The sequence below is a fragment of the Brachypodium distachyon genome, chromosome 5 (genome assembly GCF_000005505.3).
Source record: "Brachypodium distachyon strain Bd21 chromosome 5, Brachypodium_distachyon_v3.0, whole genome shotgun sequence".
Taxonomy (NCBI): domain Eukaryota; kingdom Viridiplantae; phylum Streptophyta; class Magnoliopsida; order Poales; family Poaceae; genus Brachypodium; species Brachypodium distachyon.
Genome location: NC_016135.3, coordinates 23665870 through 23688963, shown reverse-complemented (window position 1 = coordinate 23688963; position 23094 = coordinate 23665870). Strand labels below are relative to the sequence as shown.

Sequence of the window (23094 nt, the reverse complement as noted above, 5' to 3'; positions counted from 1 at the left end):
CGCCTGGTTTTTGTTCTAAAAGCAGGCACTTTTTTGTTAGTTGACAAACAAAATTCAAACACTATGAGAAAGGAGCAGTCAACACATAAATGCATTTGCAAAGCAGACAGAGGGCAGAACTTAGATGATCATAACTTAACAAAGTGCATTTACAATGCTGCATGCAATAAAACCTAGAGCACTGACCATATACAGACATGATAAAATACATACCACTAGCATAAGCTAATATTCATGTCGTGCATCTACCATTAAGACAGAGGCAGATCTTATCTGATCATGCCTTAACAACACAAAAGTGGCTACTCAGAGTGCTAAGTTTTCGCTGGAACAGTGGCCATATATAACATCATAAAATGCCGAGCTAAAAGCTCATTTAAAGCCTCCCGACACAAACAAGCAAGCGTGAACTTTCCTTGAAGATGAGTGCAGAAATCATTGTGGTGCAATTTCAAAATAAATCCACCGCAATTGCATTTATAAAGAATTGAGATTGCAATAGTAAAACTTCATGCATCTAATTAAAAAAATGTCAATTGCATAGCTACAGGTGGAAAAACAGATATAAAGATTTATAGAAGAGAGGATGCTAGAGAGCATATGTTCTCAACATGATCAAGCATCTAGTACCATTCGACCACTGCAACCATAGAAGTGTAGAAAAAAAGGACAAATTAGTAACCTAACATTAGTAGGACAAGTAAATGATTGCAATTGCACACTGTCCATGCTGTGAGTGCACTATTAAGTAGAAACATGATTGCAATTCAAGTGAATATATATAAGCTAACAATGTTAGATTTTAATTAAAACATAGATTCAATTGCACATTGAGAATCTTGTTATTGCATGATACAGTTGTGCAAATAATTAGAACAGAGTGCAATTTGAGATAACAACTAGCCGGTGCGTCTCATACTCCCATTCGCCGCAAAAAAAACAAAGGAACCACCAGACGGGGCTAGCAGATTGTGGCACCAATGAGAAGAGATTGGAAGCCTCGTCTGGACTTGCCTTCGCCTCGCCGCATCCGCCCGAAGCAGGCAGCATAATTAGTCAAGAAAAAGTTTGAGTAAGCGAACAGAGTAAATGAGCAACTCTCTAGACAGCCAACTAGACCTCGCCGCCGACGAGCACAGACCGAAACCCTCCCGCATATGTTTTCTTTGCCTCTCCAAGTCGAGCCAAAGCTACAGAAATAACAGAAACAAAAAAAATGCATGTATAACCGCTACTTTATAATTTAATTATAAAACTAGAATATTATTTATTAAAAGTGCATCAGTTGCAAATGATACCTCGTAAAATTGCAACCAGTAACCAAAGGAAAAGATAGTAAAAGAATTTAATTATCAGTTGCAACTTGGTAAGCTTGGAATTGCAGAAGATAAGGTGCTGCAATTAAAGGCAAAAGACAGTGCAATCTGAAAATGAAACTTAGAAATATTAAAAGTGCAACAATTGCAAAAGATAGCTATATCGTTCAAATAAAGAAAATGTAGTCATAATATATATAGAGCGAGCAAGATGAAAAGGGGATGCAATTTGATTTAAAAGGCAGTGCAAATTCAGACACATTGCAAAACAAAATATACAAGACCTAGTGCAATTGCAAATTCAAAAGGCTGGAATTGTGACAGTAGAAAAAGGCGCAATTTGATTGAAAATGCAGTGCAATTTACAAAACAAATAATACCTTATTTGAAATTAATCTCTGGTCTTGCTTCTGCATCGCTTATGCGGCACTGCTGCTACCACAAAAGAGAGACATGAAAAAAGTAAAAAGAGTTAATATACTCGTGGAGTTAATTTGAACATAAAAGAAAGGGACATAAATGAAATTTGAAATGCAAGTTGGTTCTCTTGGAATTGCATAAGTTAGTAGTGCAATTAAATTTAAAGGGCGCTGCAATTTGCCACGACAAGAAAAATATAACCAAACAATTTCAATTTCGAATCATGACATCCAACAACCCTACGATTCGAATTATTACGGCGGCACGATTCCAACTACAAAACAAGCAAAAACACGCAGTGCGAGAACTATGAAACCATAAATAAGTTAAAGTATGTTATACAAAACACAGATAAGACATTCTTACAGATCGCAGAGACTACAAGATTGCACAAACTAGAAGCTAAAATTGCACCATCCCAAAACATGCAATTATAGTTGCAGGGTAGTGCAAAAGCTGATTGCAATTACTCCCAAGAGTTCGACGGGGAAGATCGACCAAAACACGCATAAAGATCATGGGATTGCACTAGTTGGGAGATAGAATTACACCATCCAAACCCATGCAATTGTAGTTGCAGGGGGGAGGGGGGTGCTGATTGCAATAACTAGAGTTGTAATTACACCCATTCAAAATCATGAAATTACAAAAGGTTGCCTTAAGAAATTAGGTACCTTTGGAATCAGTAAGACAAACTCAAGGTAAGACATTATAAACTAATCCATAGACTGACAACACGTCAATTTATTTAGTCTCGTCTATATCTACAGAAGAATAAAATGATTGATAAGCTATCTTAAAACAACTGACAATAACTATTTACGGCTCAGTGAAGGCAAAGCCAAAAATACTTGAGACGAGGAAAAAGCTGTAGGTATGGAAAAGCTATAGCCTCATGATGCCACAAAAATTAAGTAGATCTTGTAAATTAATTAATCTGAAAAGTTTCAGGAAGCAAAGAATGTGTGCAAGAGGCACATGACACTGCGGCAAACAGAGCCCCCATGATGCTCCTCGCACGCAAAAATATTCAACACGTTGTAGATTTCATTAATTTGAGTGAGCGCCAACCCAAAAAAGAGAAGTAGGAATGTTTGAAACCAGAGGAAGAACAAGCTTCATTGATTTGATCTGAATAAACAGAAGCATCTCTGTTGCTTGTATATAACTGGTTGCCATATGAAACACCCACGTAGTTACTTCCGGCAGCCTAAATAACTATAGCTAAGTTTAGCCTCAAAAGCCTGAATTTTAAATACCTCAATCCCGTGAGTAGTTCAACTTCAAATTGGTTTGGTGTAAGTATTGAAGCGACTGGCACAACCTGGATATTATTTGATGAGAAAATGAATTATCAGGACGGTAAACATGTAAGGTCCGTGCAAACCATTATGATCATGAAACTCATGTGGTATAATTTTCACACCATAGATCAACTAAAAAAAAGGAACAGAGGCTAATGGAACTAAGCTGGGCTCTACTCTGTTCTAAAGGGGAGTAGGATTTGTAGTCTAAATGTACTATTCCACAATTAAAAAAAAAGCAACACTTAAAGTATAGGGAAGGAATTTGCTTAATACCCTGCAAAAATCTCACACACACACTGACACAACTTGCACTAAACACCTTGGAAACACCGAGAACTAATTAAACGACTTCAACAAATTGACAAAAGAAATACAACAGAGTAAACACTTTGTGCTAGCCCAAAAATCTGGACCCATAAGCCACATAAAATAAAACCAGATTTACACAGTAATATAAAAATGATTAAGGGGATTAACCCCTACCACAACAATAGCAAAGACAAACAGTGAAAAGCTGAAAACACGGGTATTGAATAGCAATTGCAGTTTTAGAACCCTGTAATTGCACTAGTAGTATGTATGTTCGGACAAAATTAACACTAAGTTGTAAGTTGTCCAATCCAATTGGAAAGATGAGCATCAGTAACCAGAGCGCCAAATGCTACGCAACAAGGAGGAGAAGGTAATGGGTTCAGCTAGTTACTCTAGCTCTGCAGAGCGGCTCGACGTCCCGGGAAGAATACACCCCATCCCATCCGGCCATTTCAGGAACTCGATCCTGTAGGCACGCATCATCTGCACGTACCCAATCCGGTCGAAATTGAGGTCGTCCGCCTCCATCCCAGCACCACATTTCGCGTCCATGAACCAAAGCGTCAGCGTTCAGGAGATAAACAAAGAGCGACGCGATGACAATCGGACGAGGGAAGGAACAGGAAATTACCTCGTCAGGATACGGGTCTTCCTCCTGCGACTCGTCGAGGGGCCTGAGCGACGGGTACTCGTGCGCTTCATCGGCGGCTTTCTCCAGAGAAGCGGGCGGTCGGCGCGGGGAGGCCAAGCGAGAACGCGGTGGACGGCGGCGGCAGCGCGGCGGAGGCGGGAAACTAGGGCGGCAGCGGGGCGGCCGGCCGGCGCGGGGAGTTGCCATTGGAGCGGGCGGCAGTGGGGAGAAAGGGGAGAACTGAAGAGTGGAACTCACGGGACGACAACGACAGAAGGAAGAAGCGATCAGACGCAAAGCAAAAAGAAGAAGGCACGAATCTTTAAGATGGATCGGACGGCCAGGACGTCGCCTGTTTTTCAAAAAAAAAACAGGCGCCTGTGCTATAACAAAACCCTTTTAGTATAGGATCGGAGGGAGTAGTTTTTTGTACTGTACTATCTTTGTACTAGATCCAAGATACAACTTTGTATTAGATCTAAGACACTTATTATGGATCAAAGAGAGTATCATTTGTATTTAATTTGCCGCCTTCAAACTTAAACCTTTCTATTTGCCCTCTCTGTGTTTGAATCCTGGCTCCGTCCTGGGCACGCCGTGCGTGCATGCATGGCGAGTTCGAGTGGACGTCACACACGTCACACATTTATTAATCCCGGAGTCGATGGACTGATGAATGACGCTGTGGTACTCGGAAGTTCGGCTTCGGTAATCCCGGGGTGGTCGGATCGGCCCAAAATTATCAAGATTTATTGATGTAAGAAACCAAACGAATATGGAGACTGCGCAGGTTGGGCAGTATGCTCTACAGACTACATAGATACTCACTATATGCGTTGGCGCCAGTGTATGTTTGTATGGCTTGCACCAGGCTACAACTCATTTCAGTCATGTGATATCTCTGCTGCCCGGCAAGTAACTCAAATGACCAAGCTGGGGAAAAAAAGAACGAACCCCACAACTGAACTCTTGTGAACTCTGAATCAATTAAAAGAAGAAGAAGAAGAAGAAGAAAAAGGCTCCTCGAAAACCTATTTACTCCAAGAAGAAGAACAAGAAGAGCCTAAGAGAAGAACAGACTCAAGCTAGGTGAAGAGAAGAACCCCCTCAATGTAGTGAAAATAAGTGTTATCTCCAAAATTGGTTGCCACTCGACGTAGGTGAGCTAAAACAGCTGCAAGGCAGTCTTTAGCTTGTTCTGCTTCCACTTGGGTATCTTGTTGAATTCTGCCCTTGTCATGCTGAACTTCTCGCTGAACTCGGTTGCTGATAAGTAGGCCTGTATTCAGTTTACAGCAGTGTGTGTCATCCTCGTCTTACGGCACTATGGAACAATGAGACGTGGAAAAAAAGAGATCAGTTGCTCACCTCCCGCTTGGTGAGGTCGATGTCAGGAGCTGGGTCCTCAGCATTGGTTACAAGACGTTCGTATGGGTAGATCGTGCGCCCCTCGTCATCTTCTACCTCATTTCCATCATCACCGCCCGTGGCATCTTCCTCCTGTATTGACTTCTCTGCCTCTTGGCCCGCTTCGTTTTCCAGAATTCAGAAAGGACATAATGTAAGACTATGTCCTACCCGAACTGGAATCTAAGAAGTTGTATTGCACATACCTTTTACTGACTTCGGTATTGTTCTTTTCAGGGGACCTTCAAAAGCACTGGTGAGATCACTAATAGCTGACTGTTTGGACACCTCAGGCCCGGCAGATTTAGGGAAAAGCTTTTTAACAGCAGGGGGAGGGGTGGACAGATTTCTTGTACTGGGCTTCTCAAAGGCAGAAGTTAACGCTGCGAAGGCGGGGGATCTTCCTCGAACACGGTGACATTCCGGGCTGGTAGACATGCTTCTTGAGCGTTGAGATTTATCTTGTCCCACACTTCTTCCTGAAACTGCCGGTGTTCGACGTTTTGGTTTCTGACAACACAGAAAGTCGAGGGATTTTGAAGAAAGGATGTTAAAGTAATGTATCAGAATAATTTTGCCATTATAATACTGAAGCAACAAATTGCACAATTACCCGAAAAAACATTGAGGCATATAACTAGATAAGGCAGTAAGACAAAACAACATCAAATGCATACTACTTGAGATTGTAGTTCAAAGACACTAGAGCCATAAAACATGGCCAAAACTTAAATCAAACTGTTCAGTTGCAGTGATGCAACGGAATAAGAAAAATGAAAAGAATAACTTTATTATTCACTTTGTCCTCCTTATTGCAAATTGCAAACTTACACTCGGCATTGTGGTTAGGCACATTCATATAAATGAAAGAAAATGGTTCTACATAGACTAAATATACTGTACGAGGAGTATATGATCACTCGTCACATGCATATATGCACAACTCAGCACCAATATCCAATAATGAAAGAGTATTAACAAACATGAAGAGACTGGGCCAATCACTAAGAAAGCAAAGCTATGATGAATAAAAATAGCTTTTACAACCAAGAAAGCTTAACACTGGACTGATATCCATCAAGTACTTAAGAATTTTCTGATATCCACGAAGTACGGGAAGATGGTTAGATTAAGACTTACATCCAGCAATCGAGTTGCTCCACCCTTTAAAATGGCAAGCTTCCTTTGGTATGAACTGCCATGCATCTGCAACAAAAACAAAAGAGTGTGATATGTTTTACTTCTGATACTAAATAGCCCGGTCCTAATACAATAAAAAAGAACAGAAACTGCCATTATTTCACAGCAAGCACATGCAATCTACATATCAACTAAAAACCAATGCCTCAGGCAAAATGCGTACCAACGATTTTGTGGAGTCCCAGGTGAAGAACCTAGTAAAAAACTGAGGCTCACTTCCTTCCGAAACAGTGAAGATCGTTGTTTCTCGGGAGAGATTTTCCATAAGGAAATCACGCACAATAAATTTCTGGCACGGTAGCAGTAAGAAAAACAAAGTAAGACACAAAACAGAAAGAGGGTTGATTTTGTACATCCGAGGGTGGGTGTTTGATATTTGCATTTAGTTATTTGGGTATTTTAAAAAAATCTCAAGAAAATCATACATGTGCACGCCCGCAGTCTTCAGAAAGTCACAACGTAAACCATAAACTCAAGCACCCACCCCTACATGTACATTGCTTTTCTCAAATAGAAAATGGGATCTCTAATTAGACTACACAGAGTAAATTTTGTTATTACCTCTCCTATATCCATAGCTTGTGTTCTCACTTTAGCATCGACCTCCTGTCCAAACCAAACAAATATGTACGAGTGACAATCTAGAACAAAGACATCCTCTGTCATCAGATCCTCCTGAGTAAAGTGATGTATTTCTGTGGCCTGTTCAAGTAGAATTTGAAAAAGAAGTTGGTGTTAGAAATGCAAATGGACAGCATGTTCAGGAATAAAACCTTTCCACATCTTTGTTTTTTTACCTTCAAATTGCCTTCTGGAACACACAACAGCAATATTGGTACAGCGGGGAAAAAAGTGTCAGCACATGTTGAACTGTAAGTTGCACTGAGTTGGAATTCATACAATGTCTGGATTATGATTACCTTTGGATAAAATACATGAGAAAAGATGAGGGTCGCTTTCCTGTTCTCTTTCTATTTTTTTGTTTGAATACTTTGTTTTACCACCCAGTAATTCCCAGAATTTATCGGTTTCTCTACCCTCCTTTTGTGACCTGGACGGCAGATCTGACTGTATAACCAAAACAAAAGAGCAAATATTATCAAAATACATATTGTGATTCGTTAGAAGCCATTTACTCTCATCATCTCATGGGCACTTCTTTCTACCTTTTTCCCTTTGGCAGTTAGAGAGCGTAGCAAAGCTCCATCAAATAAAGAGAAACTAGTAAATTATGTGAACAAGAGTTCATCATATGCCCTTCAAGACTAACGAGCTCAAATGTTCAAAGGACTACCAACATGTGGCAAATCTTTGCAACCAAGGGTTAAATTGATAGGTATCTACCAAGCATCATCAGGAAAGTTGCATAAATTTAGGATATATATTAGCCTAGAGAAGAATATTCACACCTTAATTGCATCTAGCTGTCTCTCAACCAAGTCGTGATCCAATGAGGTTGTACCGTTCCCAATCCATGTGAACACACTGTTTCCATCATGTAGAATGTAACAATAGGACGAATTTAATGATGAAGCAACCTAGTGAAAGTATGGTAGAGATGAAGCAACTGATTTGAAGATACAGTTTTGATGACAAACAATAATATGACGTTGACCTTACCGCATCCACTTGAATTGCTTGCATGTTTTCTGACCCTGAACCTTGAATTCGGAATAGGGCGAGCCCAGCCTCAGAGTAACTGTCATCATCGAGACCATTTTGAGCAATAAAGTTCTTGTATCCAGAGCTAAGACCACCCTAAATTGAAAATCCAAAAATAAAATTGATGTTACATTTAACTCAAACTATCTATCTAACAACGTCAGTCTGTCACAAACACACCTTAAACACTTGGAGACTCTGAAATATAACAAAGAACTGAATTGGTTCTTTCCCTTCATAAAGGCGAGCCTGCACAGAAGCAAGAATAAATTAGAGAGTTACAATTGAATTTCACATATTGTTTAAAAAAAGATCTAATTTAACATCGAAAAAAATCAATGTGTTACCATGACAGCCTGGAATTTTGCAGCTTGAACCATCTTGCTAGCCAATGAAATTGCTGATACCCTCTCCTCCTGAAAGCAATTTAGATCATTCGCATGCACCTTACATTTAACATTACACGAAGGGAGAATATGTGTCTAAAAACCTGTCATTTAATCAGTAGAGGAAAGGAAAAAGCTAGTAGGGTTTTTACTAGGGTTAATTCGATATATGCCACCACCACTTACATATTAAAAAATGCCAGTGTAAAAGACAACTTACAAAAAATGCCATTGCCTACACTTGGATACTCTGATAAATACCACTATGGCAGTGGAATATATCAAATTACCCTTTTGCGGTGGCATTTTCTAGAAGTAGTTTTTTCAGCTGCATTTTTTTATTATGGTAACTTTGCAATGGCATATATCGAATTAACCATGTTTAATAACAACATCACAACAGATATGATTACAAACTATGTGGCTATGTCATAGAAATCTACAAGTATATCCATTCCAAGCATTCATAGCTGGAGTTGATTTTGTGCATAGATAGTACCTCAACACTCTTGTTCCCAAACCAAGTTCCAATAAGGCATTCCTCCTTGTCATCTCCAGCATATGTGTATTGAAAAATGTAACAATCTCCAGTGTAGAATTTTGATTGTTCAGAGGATGATAGAAGAGTCTTGCCATTTCCACTTACACGCCAGACCTAAAGTCAAGATGTAGGACACAAAACCACCATCAAACATGCACCAAGATCAAATGGATAAATGATGATATGCAAAGAAATTTTGGCTGTGGGATGGGCATAAAAGATAAATGAGTTTAGATCAAAGGAATGGTTGAGTTTAGGGAGTTACCAAACGATCTAGATGACTAATTTGTACGCATGTATTACAAGGTTCTTAGCTACTTAGCTTCCTCATATCTTGCACAGGTGTATTTGGTACGCTAGAATGGAGTATCCAAAGATATCTAGCAGGCTAGCACCCTAAGATGTGTATGCACAAAGCAGGTTTCCAGGGACTACTGCTTATACTGTTATACAATACAAATCCATAATAAGTCATTGAAAAAAAACCTGTAAATGACCAGCGCAATCGATATAAGGCTCAGGTTCTTCTTTTACAGGAGCACTTTTCATCAAGCCCTTAACATCTAATCCTTGACTTTTGAGGAGAGCTGCAATAAGAGAAACATAGATAAATATGTGATTTGGTGAACTTTTTAGCAATCTGTTGCACTAAAACTGATAAATTTGTAGACAATAACCTGCAACTTTGCCTCTTCCATCCTCAGAAGACAATTTCAAGTCAGGAGTTGGTGGCCACTCACGAAATTTTGACTTGAACATGACAGTTTCGTATCCTTCAATCACTTTCATAACATGTGATTGTGTTCGACTGTCAGCAACAAGCATTTTCTGTATAAAAGTAAGAGATACTGAGCATGCAGCAACACTAAACGTAAAACGAAAATATGCTTTGATCATGTAGTTAAAAAATATCTATAAAATGTTTCATTACATTTGACCACGGTGTTACATTTTCTAAGCACAGGAATATATAACAACCGTTATTTTCTTTCTGAGACGGGCATATGTAAATGTTGGGTTGGGTGTGTGAGTTGGGCCCATAAGGCCCATTTATGTATATGTATATGTATAGAAGGAATGAGAAGAGAAGAGGAGAGATTTCAGAAATTTCCCCAAGTTCCGCATGGTATCAGAGCGAGAGGTGGAGGCGATGCTGGGCTCTGGAGGTGGCCGGCGGTGAATCAGCGGCGTGTGGCGGAGCTCCGAGCCTCTGGGAGCGTGATTGCTGGTGGGGAACAAGCCGCAGGCTGGTTAGCAAGCCTAGGCGGAGGGCTTGCAGGTGGACTGCAGTGCTGTGGTTCATCCAGGCGTGGAGTGGAAGCAGGGAGAAACAGAGGCGCTGCAGCACGTTGCAGGCAGCAGCGGGCGGCTGGTTGAGGTGAGCCTCAAGGCAGCAGCGGTTGGGTGCAGGAGATTGGTGATTTCTGGAGGCAGAGAGGTCGTGTGTGCTTGCTGCTGTTGTGGTCTGAGAAGAAGAGAAGAAACTGCAGGAAGCAAAGAATTAGAGGTGAATTTGGTGGGCTGCTTCTTCTGTGGAGGCTGAGAACGGAAAATTCTTGCAACAATGGGGGAAAATCAGGGAATCGACAAGGTACTTGAGAAATTGTCTCAGTTGTTCAAGGCGAAGAACAAGGACAATCTAATTTTGATGGGAAAAGATTCGGATGAGATGCTTGAAATCTCAGTGGAGGAGTTAGAGAAACTGAAAAACCTAAGAAGGCTTGAGAGAGATATAGAGAACACAAGAATGACAACTGTACTTGGTACTGCATGTCAAGCTTCTACATCTCCACATGTCTCAAAATCAGAGTGGATACTGGATTCAGGGGCATCTCAACATGTTACGGGCACATCGAGCGAGTTCGCAACATTTACTCCGTACTCCTCAACATGCAAGGAAACTATCCAGATTGCTGATGGGACTTCACGACCTGTTAGGGGTGTTGGTGATGTTCAATGCACTCCATCTATTATGTTGTCATCAGTTTTATATGCTCCCTCTTTTCTAGTTAATTTGGTATCAATGAGTTCCTTGGTTGATCATATGGATTGTCGAATTACAGTTGATCGGTACAATTGTTTAATCGAAGAAAGGAAGACTAGAAAGAAACTTGGAACTGGTACTAGGTACAACGGTCTATGGTACTTGGATAGAAGAAGAACCGACGGAGTCATATGCAGTGCTTTGGCAGTTGCTACAAGTGAAACAGAGGCTAAGGTGATTCTCCTTCATTGTAGGTTGGGCCATATGTCATTCGATACCATGAGTAAGGTCTTCCCGAATGAGTTGAGTAAGGTGGAGAAAAACAAGCTAGTATGTGATGCTTGTGAGTATGGAAAGCACACAAGGACGTCGTATGTGAGTCATGGACTCCGTAGTACTTCGCCATTTGTGTTGATTCATTCTGATGTTTGGACTTCTCCCGTGGTCTTTGTGAGTGGAATGAAGTATTTTGTCACTTTTATTTACTGCTACTCCCGTATGACTTGGATATATCTGATGAAGCACAAATCTGAGGTATTTCGTTGCTTTCAAGACTTCTATGCCTATGTTAGAAATCAATTCAATACTCGTGTTCAGTTTATAAGAACAAATAACGGGACAGAGTATGTGAATAAGGAATTCAACGATTTTCTTTCAACTGAAGGAATATTACATCAAACTTCTTGCCCTGACACATCCCCACAAAATGGAGTGGCTGAAAGGAAGAATGGACATCTTCTAGAGGTAGCTAGATCAATGATGTACACTATGAATGTGCCTAAGTTTCTATGGAGTGAAGCGGTTATGACGGCTACCTACCTCATTAACCGTATGCCATCAAGAGTGCTTGGAATGAAGACTCCTTATGAGATGATCTTTGGGAGAAATGAGTTCATTGTTCCGCCAAAGGTGTTTGGATGCACCTGCTTTGTTAGAGACCACAGGCCCTCGATGGGGAAGTTAGATCCACGTGCTGTGAAATGCATCTTCATAGGTTACTCATCTGGACAGAAGGGCTACAAGTGTTGGAGTCCTAGTGAACGACGAACATTCGTGAGCATGGATGTGACATTTAGAGAGTTTGAGCCGTTCTATGGAGAGAAGACTGATCTCAGCTCATTATTTGACTTTGACTCACCTAGCATGAGTGATGCTAGTCGAGAGGGGGAGAGTGAAGCAGTGAGGACAAAGGAAGATGAACCATCGAGAGTTGTGGTTGGTTCTATTCCATGTCCTATGAGTGAAGAAAGATGGAGAAAACCAAATGAGGAAGAAAATCTGAGGGTATATACGAGGAGACAACCTATGGATGAAGAGAGGTGGAGAAAGCCGAACGAGGAAGAAAATTTAAGGGTGTATAGGAGGAAACGACCAACTCCAACAAGTGACATACACGCGCAGAGGGAGCACCAAGCTCCAACAAGTGTTGAGATTGTTGACTTGTCTGATGGTGAGACATGTGCCACACCAGCTCCATCTGATGCAAATGATTCAACGGACTTGCCTATTGCCTTGAGGAAAGGAACACGGGTTGGAGCTAGAAAACCTCCAGATAGGTATGGTTTTGAGCATGACATAGCTAATTATGTATCATACACATCTTTGTCACCGAGGTACAGGGCTTTCATTGCATCATTACAATCTGTGGTAATCCCAAGAGATTGGAAGGCGGCAAAGCAAGACCCAGTTTGGTATGAGGCAATGTTGGAAGAAATGAAAGCTCTCGAGAAGAACAAGACATGGGATCTTGTTTATCTTCCATCAAGGAAAAGTCTAGTTACTTGCAAATGGGTATATACGGTGAAGCAAAATCCAGAAGGAAAAGTTGAAAGATACAAGGCGAGGCTGGTAGCAAGAGGTTACAGTCAAACCTATGGAATTGGCTATGACGAGACCTTTGCGCCTGTTGCAAAGATGAGTATAGTAAGAACTCTTATTTCTTGTGCTGCTAACTTTGGTTGGCCGTTGCATCAGTTGGATGTCAAGATGCATTCTTGCATGGGGATCTTCAGGAGGAGGTTTATATGGAGATACCACCTGGTTTTAGTACTCCAAACACCAAGGGCAAGGTGTGCAGATTGAAGAAGTCCTTGTATGGCCTCAAGCAGTCACCAAGAGCGTGGTTTGATAGGTTTCGACGAGCCATGAGCAATGTGGGTTACAAACAATGTAATGGGGATCATACATTGTTCTATCGACATTCAAAGAATCACATTACCATCCTTGCTGTTTATGTAGATGATATTATTATCACAGGAGATGATAATGTGGAGATAACTCAACTGAAGAAGAGGCTGATTAAAGAATTCGAGGTTAAGGACCTGGGTCAACTCAAGTATTTCTTGGGCATTGAGATTGCACGATCTCCTAGAGGAATAGTTCTTTCTCAAAGGAAGTATGTATTGGATCTACTAAGCGAGACCGGTATGTTGGGGTGTCGAGCTGCTTCAACTCCAATTGAGCAAAATCACCACTTGTGTGCTCAATTGGGAGACCCGGTTGATAAAGAGAGCTACCAAAGGCTTGTGGGTCGACTAATATATTTGTGCCACACGAGACCAGACATATCTTATGCAGTGGGTGTGGTGAGCCGCTACATGCATGACCCAAGAAGCGGACATTTGGAAGCAGCCCATAGAATCTTGCGCTATCTTAAAGGGAGTCCTGGCAAAGGTTTATGGTTCAAGGGAAATGGACACTTTGATAGGAGGTCAACATCTGGCTTTTGTGTCTTTGTTGGAGGAAACATGGTTTCTTGGAGAAGCAAGAAGCAGTCTGTGGTCTCCCGATCAACTGCAGAAGCAGAATATAGAGCAATGTCGACGTGCTTGTGCGAAATGCTATGGCTGAAAGGTCTCCTATCAGAACTAAGGCTACTAAGAAAAGGACCATTAAACCTTTTGTGTGACAACAAGTCAGCAATCAACATTGCAAACAATCCAGTTCAGCATGACCGGACAAAGCATGTGGAAATAGACCGCTTCTTCATCAAAGAGCGACTTGATGAGGGAACTTTAAAAATAAGCCATGTAACCTCTAGAGAACAAATTGCCGATTGTTTGACAAAGGGTTTAGGGGGTAAGAAATGTTCTTTAGCATGTAGCAAGATGGGGATGATAGATATCTATCGCCCATCTTGAGGGGGAGTGTTGGGTTGGGTGTGTGAGTTGGGCCCATAAGACCCATGTATGTGTATGTATATGTATAGAAGGAATGAGAAGAGAAGATGAGAGATTCCAGAAATTTCCCCAAGTTATATAGTAAACCTTTAGAAAGATCCGTGTATTGATGCATTCAAGTTCCTGCTAAATATTATCATACTTCTCTACATAATTATATTTGACTGAAGGGAACCAACTCATGTATTAAAATATAGAGAATATGAAGATTATTGAAAAACTGCCAAGAGCGCCGAAGGAGACTGACTCGCACCCAAACCATTTCTAGAACTCAAACACACATGGCTGGTGAGGTTAAACAGCCTCCCTAGTCCCTACCACCAGGTCATTGGCCTCGTCTCGTTTCTCGTTAAGTGAAAAGTTCAGATTCTAATCATAGAGCCTTCCCGCTTGCACAATACGCATCGATGTAATTCACAAGTAGAATCAATTTAGGCAAAGAAATTGAAATTACCTCTGCAGACTCACTTGCACCCTTTCTCACTTGCAAAGAAGTACTTCTGCCCAACCAAACATACATTTCAGCACCACAATCCAACAAGTAGCATTTGTTTGTCTCGAGCAAATCATGCACCAAGGGTTCAGAAGTAATAAGCTCCAGCTTTCCTTGGTTAAAACTGAGAAGCAATAGAAATCAGTGACTCTTGTAATTTCAAGAGTTAAACTATTTCATACTCATAGATGATACCATGTGGATAGCAAATTATTCTTATTGACTATTGATTGTGGTGTGTTGTGGACAATTTATTGGTGGTAGTGAATTACCATAGCAATTTGACTGCAATTTCGCTGTCTTTCCCGGTCTCCTCTGAAGTTGTCTTTCTGGGAAGAGGAGCAAAGCCACCAAACTGAGCCCAAAATTCACCAGCCTCGGCATCAGCCATCAACTTTCCATCCTCTACAGAGGACTCCAAATAGTCAGATCTTCTAAACGTGATTTCAAATACTAAAGACACATTACTAGAGTTGCTTACCAACAGCCGCGACTTCACACTTTCCCTCATGGAAGGTGTCTTTGATATATTGCACAACTTCAAGAGCTTTTGCTCTCTCTTGAATGCATGAGTTTGAGCCATTGAACTGGAAAATTTTGGACTTGGTGTCCAAAATAAATATGTCCTCGTGATTAAGGGATGAACGAGAAAAAGGAACCTGGTTTGTAAAGTAACAAGCATAATCAAGAAAATAGCAAACCCTATGCATAACAAAGAGAGTGAATAGATAGCTTGCCTCCTTAACATGAACAACATGTTTTCCTCTACACACATATAACCGGGTAACATGCTCTTGCTCATTGACTTCTACATGATTGAACCCAGAAGCTACTCCTCCTGGCTGTGGCATGATGCATGGTCTAAAATATGAAAGTAACTTTTCAGTTTCATTGCCTTGCACTTCCCGGTACTGGACAGCACGCCCTCCAAGGGCAGCATCTAGCTCCACAGTTAAAATTGCAGCAGTTCCGGCTTCATCCTTTCAGGGCAAAATATAAGGCATTTTGGAGAAATATTAGTTGAAACAAAGCCTTGGTAGTAGCTCGGGAGAGCTAAATCAAGTGATGTGTCGCCAAATGATTTGAGAATCTACCTGACTAGTATCTTTACCGAGCCAATAATGGATGTCATGGCGAAAGGAACCATTTTTCAAGGCTGATGTCTGTAGGGAGAAAAAAGAACTTGAGCAAAAATCTTTTGGTGCGGCAAGCATAATGCAAGAGCTGAGTTCAACCCATATACAATCTAGAGCTGTTCAAAAACAGGTTGAACTCAATTCATCTAACTCTAGGTCAATTTTTCTACTAGCTTTTTCACTCGGGTGTGATTAACAAAGACAAATGAACTAGCAGGGTAGCTGCCGGTTTTCACGTGTTGAGCTCAACCCAGTTTTGAACAACTCTAATACAAAACTGAACCATCAAGGTGAAAAAGTTTATGACATGATTGACCTAACTTGATATGGATAGTGAAGCATGTGATGCACCAAAGTGATCATTGTATGAGAAATAAAATATTATATCATGGCGTCAAAATGAAAACAAAAAATCTTCCACGTTTGCAATTATGTACCAACAATGTTCCCAAAGAAATGAAATACATATGTAACAACACATAAATACTTCCATACCTTTAAGATGATATACGAATCACCCATGTAAAATTTCGCATACGAAGATGTTGGTACAGGAACTGGCTTGAAATTTTCAATACGCCATACCTCCAAACCGCTGCATTACAATTAAGGAGTACTATTACGGATAAGACACTCTTGTAAACAATAATACAATGCTCACAGGGATCAATGGCAGAAAGGGAAATTCTGCATCTTTTATCAGCATTTACTATCATTTGCTTGATCTTACACTAGCTTCAGCATTCTTCTATTTAGTTTAGTCACCCCCAATATAGTGTATTCATTTTTCTACTACTCCCTCCATCCCATATTAAGTGATACGTGCGTATTTAGACAAATTTCCGACACTTAATATGGGACGGAGGGAGTAGATCATATTATACAATGAGCACTAGCTACATGATAGGGTTTTAGTTCACGCTACTAGTAGCTGAACTAGCTGAACTGTGTTAGCGTGGTGTAGCATAACCATAAAGGAACTAGTATGAATTATGGAATATTGAAGACATTTAGAGCATTACTTATTGTGTACATCTGTAATTTTCGAAATAGAAATGCCTAAGAAGTGACTATCATATTATAATCCTGCACTTAAAGCAGCTTATCAAAGAATCATCAGAAAGAGTAGTCAGCTATCACCTAGGTCCGAAGAAAGGAAAAAATGGAGATGCTCTTTGACAGCTTATCTGGAAAACAATTTGAGCAAGTCATCTATATATCCAAGACTAACAGGTAAACCCGCTAGGCCTCTTGGTCGCTCAACAATTTTCTGTCACAAACAGTTGGTGATCATTCTGTCAACGGATCATAAATCTAGATCATTTTCTAGTTTCTCCGGGAGAATAATCATGGCCTGTTATATAGCTTCAAAGATCCAAGCCATGAAAATTTCTAGAAATAGAAAGAATTTAAGCAATCAAAAGCATACTCTTTCTGTCCAGCTCCGCGGAAAGCCGGATCCAAATCCTTCATAGAAACTGACATCCTGGATGTTGCTGAAGAACCCTTGATTGATTTCGCCTCAAAATGGTGCTGGCATTATGCTGCAGAAAAAAAAAACAGAAATGACCACTCGTTATAACACAACCAATCCATCGCCACAAGTCGGCCGAAATGCGCGAGATTGCAGGCATCCCCAATTCCCCCTATTCCACAACCGTAAAAATACAAAAATAAAACAAAAAAAATAAAAGGTGAGGAGAAGCTAACAATGCCACAATTACGAGCTCAAAATCCCTAAACAGAACCAAATCGACGCCTCGATCCTCGAAACAAACAGGGGACCTTGTGTCTAATCGGCCCATTCCTTGGTTCAGGAATTCGCATGGATTGCAGAAATGTTGGATTGGAAGAGGAAAAAATAGCACGGAACCAAACTCGCTCACCTGAAGACCGTGTCGGCCTTGTCGATCGAATTTGGAAATTTTCGGGGGAGAGAGGAAGCGATCCGTGGAGAGAAGGAGATGGGCGAAGTAAATGGCCATCCGCGAAAAACGGGTTCGAGAGCAGGAAGAGGTAAAAATGCTGAGCTTTTTTTCCAGTCCGTTGGTTTGGTTGGCTCGAGCGCAAGCGGAAACCCTTCGGATGCGGCTTGCATGTTCCCTCCATATGCTCCCATCTGTGTTCCTGTTTTATCCAGTGGCTGAGATTCATCGTTTGATTACCTTCTTCTCTCTCCTGTATACACGCACTGATCCCATCAATGGTGCTGCTCACGCCAAGGTTAGTTTGGGGATGCAGCTATGCTTGCCGCCGCGGACCATGCCATACGCCATGGGGATCTCATTTAATTCCATAGGGATCTCGTCTAATTTACGCTCCAATCAATCAGGTTTTGCTCTAACTCGTAGTTCGTGCTACTTGGCAAAATTGATCGTTTGTTTAGAACTAGCGTTAATTCCACTTCTTACCCCCAAGTTCTAGTTTTTTGACAGCTTTTACCCCATTTATTGAGATTTTCGTTTTTTACCCCATTTAACAAAACTTGTGTCAGAAATTACCTATTTTATATTTTGGGCGGGATGGTAGCAATTGAACCAACAGTCTCTGTGCATGCACCACAGACTACTGATTCGAAGTACAAACACACTGATTTAATCTCGTGCATATTGTTGCATACCTAGTAATTTTATTACTTTACATAAAAGAATGAATCAATCTCGACAAGAAACGAGGTCAACATATATATGCTAACACGTGTATACCCTTGAGGCCTTCACCTGGTAATATATGCTCTCTCTCCCTATGCATAATCGACGACTCTGCACTCAAAGTGCACCGAAAAGGCATAAAACCAGATCTCTACGTCATGTAGCACTCGGGCGGCGCGCCCTGGGGGAACCGCCTGCCGTCGGCGCAGTAGTCGTACGTCATGTAGCTCTCCCGCGCCCGCCTCATGGCCTCCTGCGCCGCCGCGTCCATCATCACGTACTCCTGCCCGTATCCACCGCCGGCAGCCGCCGTAGAGACGGCCGTGAAGTTGCGGTACTGTGCCACGAAGGGCGCCTGCGACCAGTCCGTCTTGACTTGCCCCCCCTGCGTGGCCCAGTCCTCGGCGTCCCACAGGCTCCCGTGCACCCGCATCGGCTGCCACGACGGGTACGCCACGCCCTTGTCCGCGTGGTTCCGAAGCTCCCGGATCGGCGTCCCGTCCACCACCACCCTGCAAAACAACGCACGATTGTCAATTTGTCAGCTTGGATCAATGGCCGTTGTCGGTCTGGGGATTTGAGGTTGTGTGGCTTGCGTGCTTAATTACAGGATGTGGTGGGGAGTCCAGACGATGGAGTAGGTGTGGAAGCCGGCGGTGGGGTCGAACCAGAGGCGGAACTGCTGCTCTTTCTGGCCGGCGCCGTTGGTGAAGACGTTTGTGTGGAGCGTGTACGGCTGGCCCGTCTCGTTGCCCAGGAACTCCAGGTCGATCTCGTCGTGCGCCTCCCACGACCCCTCCGACATCATCTGCAATGCACGCACATGTATTATCCATCCGATCCACTGTTAGTCAGAATGAATGAAAACCAAATAAAACTACTTGCACATTGGCCTGGCATGGATGGCACTCACGTAGCAGGTGGCGACGGTGCCGGCGGAGTTTTGGGGCACGAGCTTGATCTGCAGGTCGATGCGCGCGTACAGGTACGTGTCCCTGGACCGGAAGCCGGAGCCGGAGCTGCGGTCCAGGGACAGCGAGATGACCTGCCCGTCCGGCGACACGCTCGCTCCGCCCCACATCACTTCCAGGCCGCCGCCATCGTCTATCCTTCCGGCCACAACCACATGCGCCGTCCCCGCGGCAATGCAGAGTATCACCACGAGCGCCTTCATCGAGCCGGCCGACGCCATCGCTGCACCTCGTAATTATGCAACAAGAGTTTGGAAGAGTTGCTCGAAGAGTTGGTATGATGGATGGGAAATTGGGAACGGTGGTGTGCACTGAAGTGCATGATGGATCGGCGTATGTGTCTTCCGAGACTTATATAGAGTTTCGGGCCGGGAAGAGTAGTTAAGCGCGTAGTACGACGGTGGCGCGGGTTGTTGAGGGAATGAAGGAATCGATTGAGGAAGAGGACAGCGCAGAGACAATGCAGAGGCGAGGCGCATGTTCGCGTGTTCCTGAGGCGCGCGCGTGTGGGCGGGCAAGGCGCGAGCGCGGAGGCCGGCGGGGCATGCGAGGCGAGACTCGTCGGCTCGTCGAGGGCGCTGCTGCCTGCTGGGAATTAGGATAGGCGCGTTGTGAGCTGTGGCTCGTGAGGCTCCGAGAGAAGCGGCCGGGGTACATGGCGCTTGACGGAAACGGGGGACACGATTTTCTTTCTGCACCTGAATTGCGTTTCCGGAGGCAGGAAGGCACAAATGATATATCTCGTTCAGACAGACATGCAGACATGCATACACTGATGTGAGTTCGAGTTTAGGGCCAAACCAACTCATTATTACTGAGGGTTTTTTTTTTTAAGGAATATTACTGAGGCATTTGTTGTAGCCTACATTCGTATGGATTTGTAGCTAGCCTACATGGCTACATCTATCGATTCCATGTTCTAACTATAAGATGTGGAAGAGAGATTCGACATCTGACTGGAGAAAACTAATGTTGGTGTAGTCGAATGTGCCTTCGGTGCAATCTCCTTCTTTCATTATCGTTGATACGGCCATGTTTTAAACCTTGTAATAGTTGAACTTAGACAGTCGACTGAGACTTGTTGTGTCTCAGTCGACCATCGTATGCGAAGAAAAAAAAAATCCACCCGGACGTCACACCCCGCGCGGATCTCAAACACATCATCGTGCGTTCCCTAACACGTCGACTGAGAAACGAACGATCTCAGTCGACTGAGACTGAGCAATTCCGTTGAACTTAATTATGCATGTGCACGATATACCATTCCAGTTGTTTATCCCGTGAATCTGGTGCCCGAAATTCTTTCAGTGCACCGACCTCACCTGCACGTACGGCTGCACCACCAACCATGGACATTTTTTTGTTGAGGGGGCCCCTGGACATGAATGGCCCAGCGGCCTGACCTTTTGGGCTTTTAGAGCATTAGCCTTGGGCTTTGTTGACGCAGGCTGGCAAAAGCAGGCCGTTGGGCCACTTTATTTCGGTCGCGTGTGCCATTGTACATTTGTACCCAAGCAATTGTAATGGGCAAAACCGCCATTTTAGCGTGCCAAAAAAGTTTCCGGCAAAAAAGGGGTTAGGCCAGAGTCAGTTAACTGGGGGAGTCCGCAAATAATAAGTTGTTTCATTCCGACTGTCCAAAAAAAAGTTGCTTCGTCCCAGTTTCGACTTTCAGCTCTTATTCTTAATTTTTTCCAAACGATCTAAAAGATCGGATTTCATTATCAACATACAGCCGAATACACCGAGCCCTAAGTTCACGCGCAGGCCCGGTCCTGAGATTTCGTGGGGCCGGTGCGAAATTATGACTCAGGGCCCTTAATACAATATGATAACAATAACTAATGTGTGTATATATAAAATTTCACCAGCAAACATTCATCTGGATTTCTTGCTACGCTTGACGTGCTTGTGTTACTCTTCAAAAATTTGTCCATGTTATCCTTTATGCAATTTTATTACGTCATCATCCCGTTTCTTTCTTTTTCTTTTCTCACCGCCAGATGAATACTTTCTAGATGATGATTGATTCATAATTCTGAAATTTAATGAGACTATAAAATTTACAAATTGAAAAGAATAAAAAATTAAAGATCAAAGACGCAAGCATGGAAAGATAGCTACTCCGTACTACAATCACTCACCTGCAGCCAACGACGGGAATGCAACAAGCCTGCAGGTCACCGATCAGGCTATGTAGTTGTAGACTGAAGGAGAGCAGTCGATCAGGACTTCAGGGGGGGCGGTGAATTCTCCGTGGTCACGATTAGGCAGACTGGCAGAGGCGCAGCGCAGGGACGAGGCTGAGGAGGGGCGGCGACCAGTCGATCGATTTGCGTACATCACGATCTGGCAACGCAGTGAAGGAGCGGAAACGATCAGGATTCTTCGGCCAGGCTACGTACCCACAGGGCCGGGCGCCCTGTTCACGCGCACCTCCCACGTAGTCCCTCCGTACCATAAAGATTGTACGCGGACTTGAACTATTTCTAATTCAAAACCGCGTCAATCTTTATGAAAAGGAGCGACTAACTCTTATACAGGCGGTAAGCCGCACAAAACACATGCCAAATTCCCTCTCAGCTCTTCTAAACAAGTAGATCAAGTGCATGCAATGTACCTTGTCATCGAAAAAGTTAAGCACTCGCACCTTCACACTCAACTTAGTTCAAAAAGTTAAGGGTCTGACTAGAACTCAGTCGACTGAGAAAAGTCTTTTCTCGACGTGATGTACCCGGCCAAACTTACTATAATTAAGCTACATGTAATCCATCATTAAGCCTCATGCTAATCACTGCTTATGTCAGCCCGTAATTTTGTCCAAACTTGATCCTAAAAATTGCAGGTGAAATTTTATGCGTGGTTCTAAAAATTACAGGTGAAAATTTATGCGCGGTTCTAAAAATTGCAGGTTAAACTTTATGCATGATTCTAAAAATTGCAGGTGAAAGTTTATACATGGTTTTAAAAATTGCAGGTGAAAGTGCGCAATTCTAAAAATTGAAGGTCAAACTTTATGCGCGATTCTAAAAAATTGCGGGTGAAATCTTATGCGCGATTCTAAAAATTGAGGTAAAAGTTTATGCGCGGTCCCAAAAATTGCAGGTGAAATGGGAAGGATATTTTAAAAAAAAAGTTTTTAAAATGAAAAATATTTCACACTGTTGACACGTGAATTGTCCATGGGATGGACACTGAATTCTACTACTAAAGGAAGTGTAAGTGACACGGACACTAATACATTGTGTTAGGCATAAAAATAAACCTTAAACAACATGAAAAATAAATGGCTTTGTGTATTTCCAAAAAAGAGACGACACATCCAACAGCTAAGGAGTCACCCGATATCTGAAACCTCATCAAAAAAATAAAATCTCGGTTAAATGTTACGAACAACTAGCTGCTATCTCTGAAATTTACTGTAGCTACTCGCTCTTAAGTTAGAGTGGCAAATTAAATAAAAATAAAAACAAGAAAAATCAAGAGAGAGTGAGAGAG

General features: G+C 42.4%; 3 protein-coding genes across 10 annotated transcripts; all 3 read right to left on the bottom strand.

The window, feature by feature from the left end:
* Nucleotides 1-449: 449 nt before the first annotated feature.
* Nucleotides 450-4212, bottom strand: LOC104585420. Of its 7 annotated transcripts, XR_002960747.1 has the most exons (5): nucleotides 3987-4197; nucleotides 3747-3877; nucleotides 2996-3060; nucleotides 1697-1748; nucleotides 779-1190 (listed from the first exon to the last, which is right to left on the bottom strand). XR_002960747.1 is itself a non-coding variant. In XM_024455466.1 (3 exons), exons 1-3 carry the CDS (start codon nucleotides 4191-4193, stop codon nucleotides 1736-1738), a joined length of 525 nt encoding a protein of 174 aa, XP_024311234.1. In that variant the 5' UTR covers nucleotides 4194-4204; the 3' UTR covers nucleotides 1696-1735. The 7 variants fall into 7 exon arrangements, 1 of the variants encoding a protein (XP_024311234.1); XR_002960750.1 differs by lacking the exon at nucleotides 779-1190 and adding an exon at nucleotides 450-640 and having other exon boundaries at nucleotides 3747-4212; XR_001404707.2 differs by having other exon boundaries at nucleotides 1697-1751; nucleotides 3747-4205.
* A 504-nt stretch (nucleotides 4213-4716) lies between these two features.
* Nucleotides 4717-18036, bottom strand: LOC100823536 (villin-4). 2 transcript variants are annotated; one of them, XM_014895465.2, is made up of 23 exons: nucleotides 17861-18036; nucleotides 17404-17518; nucleotides 16470-16569; nucleotides 15933-16001; nucleotides 15576-15818; nucleotides 15320-15497; nucleotides 15111-15243; nucleotides 14800-14962; nucleotides 9860-10010; nucleotides 9669-9769; nucleotides 9141-9296; nucleotides 8603-8671; nucleotides 8436-8504; nucleotides 8214-8351; nucleotides 8003-8131; nucleotides 7514-7661; nucleotides 7391-7401; nucleotides 7155-7295; nucleotides 6757-6882; nucleotides 6534-6599; nucleotides 5600-5903; nucleotides 5355-5515; nucleotides 4717-5265 (listed from the first exon to the last, which is right to left on the bottom strand). In XM_014895465.2, the coding sequence occupies exons 2-23, from the start codon at nucleotides 17457-17459 to the stop codon at nucleotides 5152-5154; spliced, it is 2826 nt and encodes a 941-aa protein (XP_014750951.1). In that variant the 5' UTR covers nucleotides 17460-17518; nucleotides 17861-18036; the 3' UTR covers nucleotides 4717-5151. The 2 variants fall into 2 exon arrangements, with proteins under 2 accessions (XP_014750951.1, XP_003580415.1); XM_003580367.4 differs by having other exon boundaries at nucleotides 7391-7404; nucleotides 17861-18035.
* A 611-nt stretch (nucleotides 18037-18647) lies between these two features.
* Nucleotides 18648-19900, bottom strand: LOC100843131 (xyloglucan endotransglucosylase/hydrolase protein 24). The gene is made up of 3 exons (XM_003581569.2): nucleotides 19539-19900; nucleotides 19234-19433; nucleotides 18648-19137 (listed from the first exon to the last, which is right to left on the bottom strand). Exons 1-3 carry the CDS (start codon nucleotides 19815-19817, stop codon nucleotides 18777-18779), a joined length of 840 nt encoding a protein of 279 aa, XP_003581617.1. The 5' UTR covers nucleotides 19818-19900; the 3' UTR covers nucleotides 18648-18776.
* Between the last annotated feature and the right edge of the window lie 3194 nt (nucleotides 19901-23094).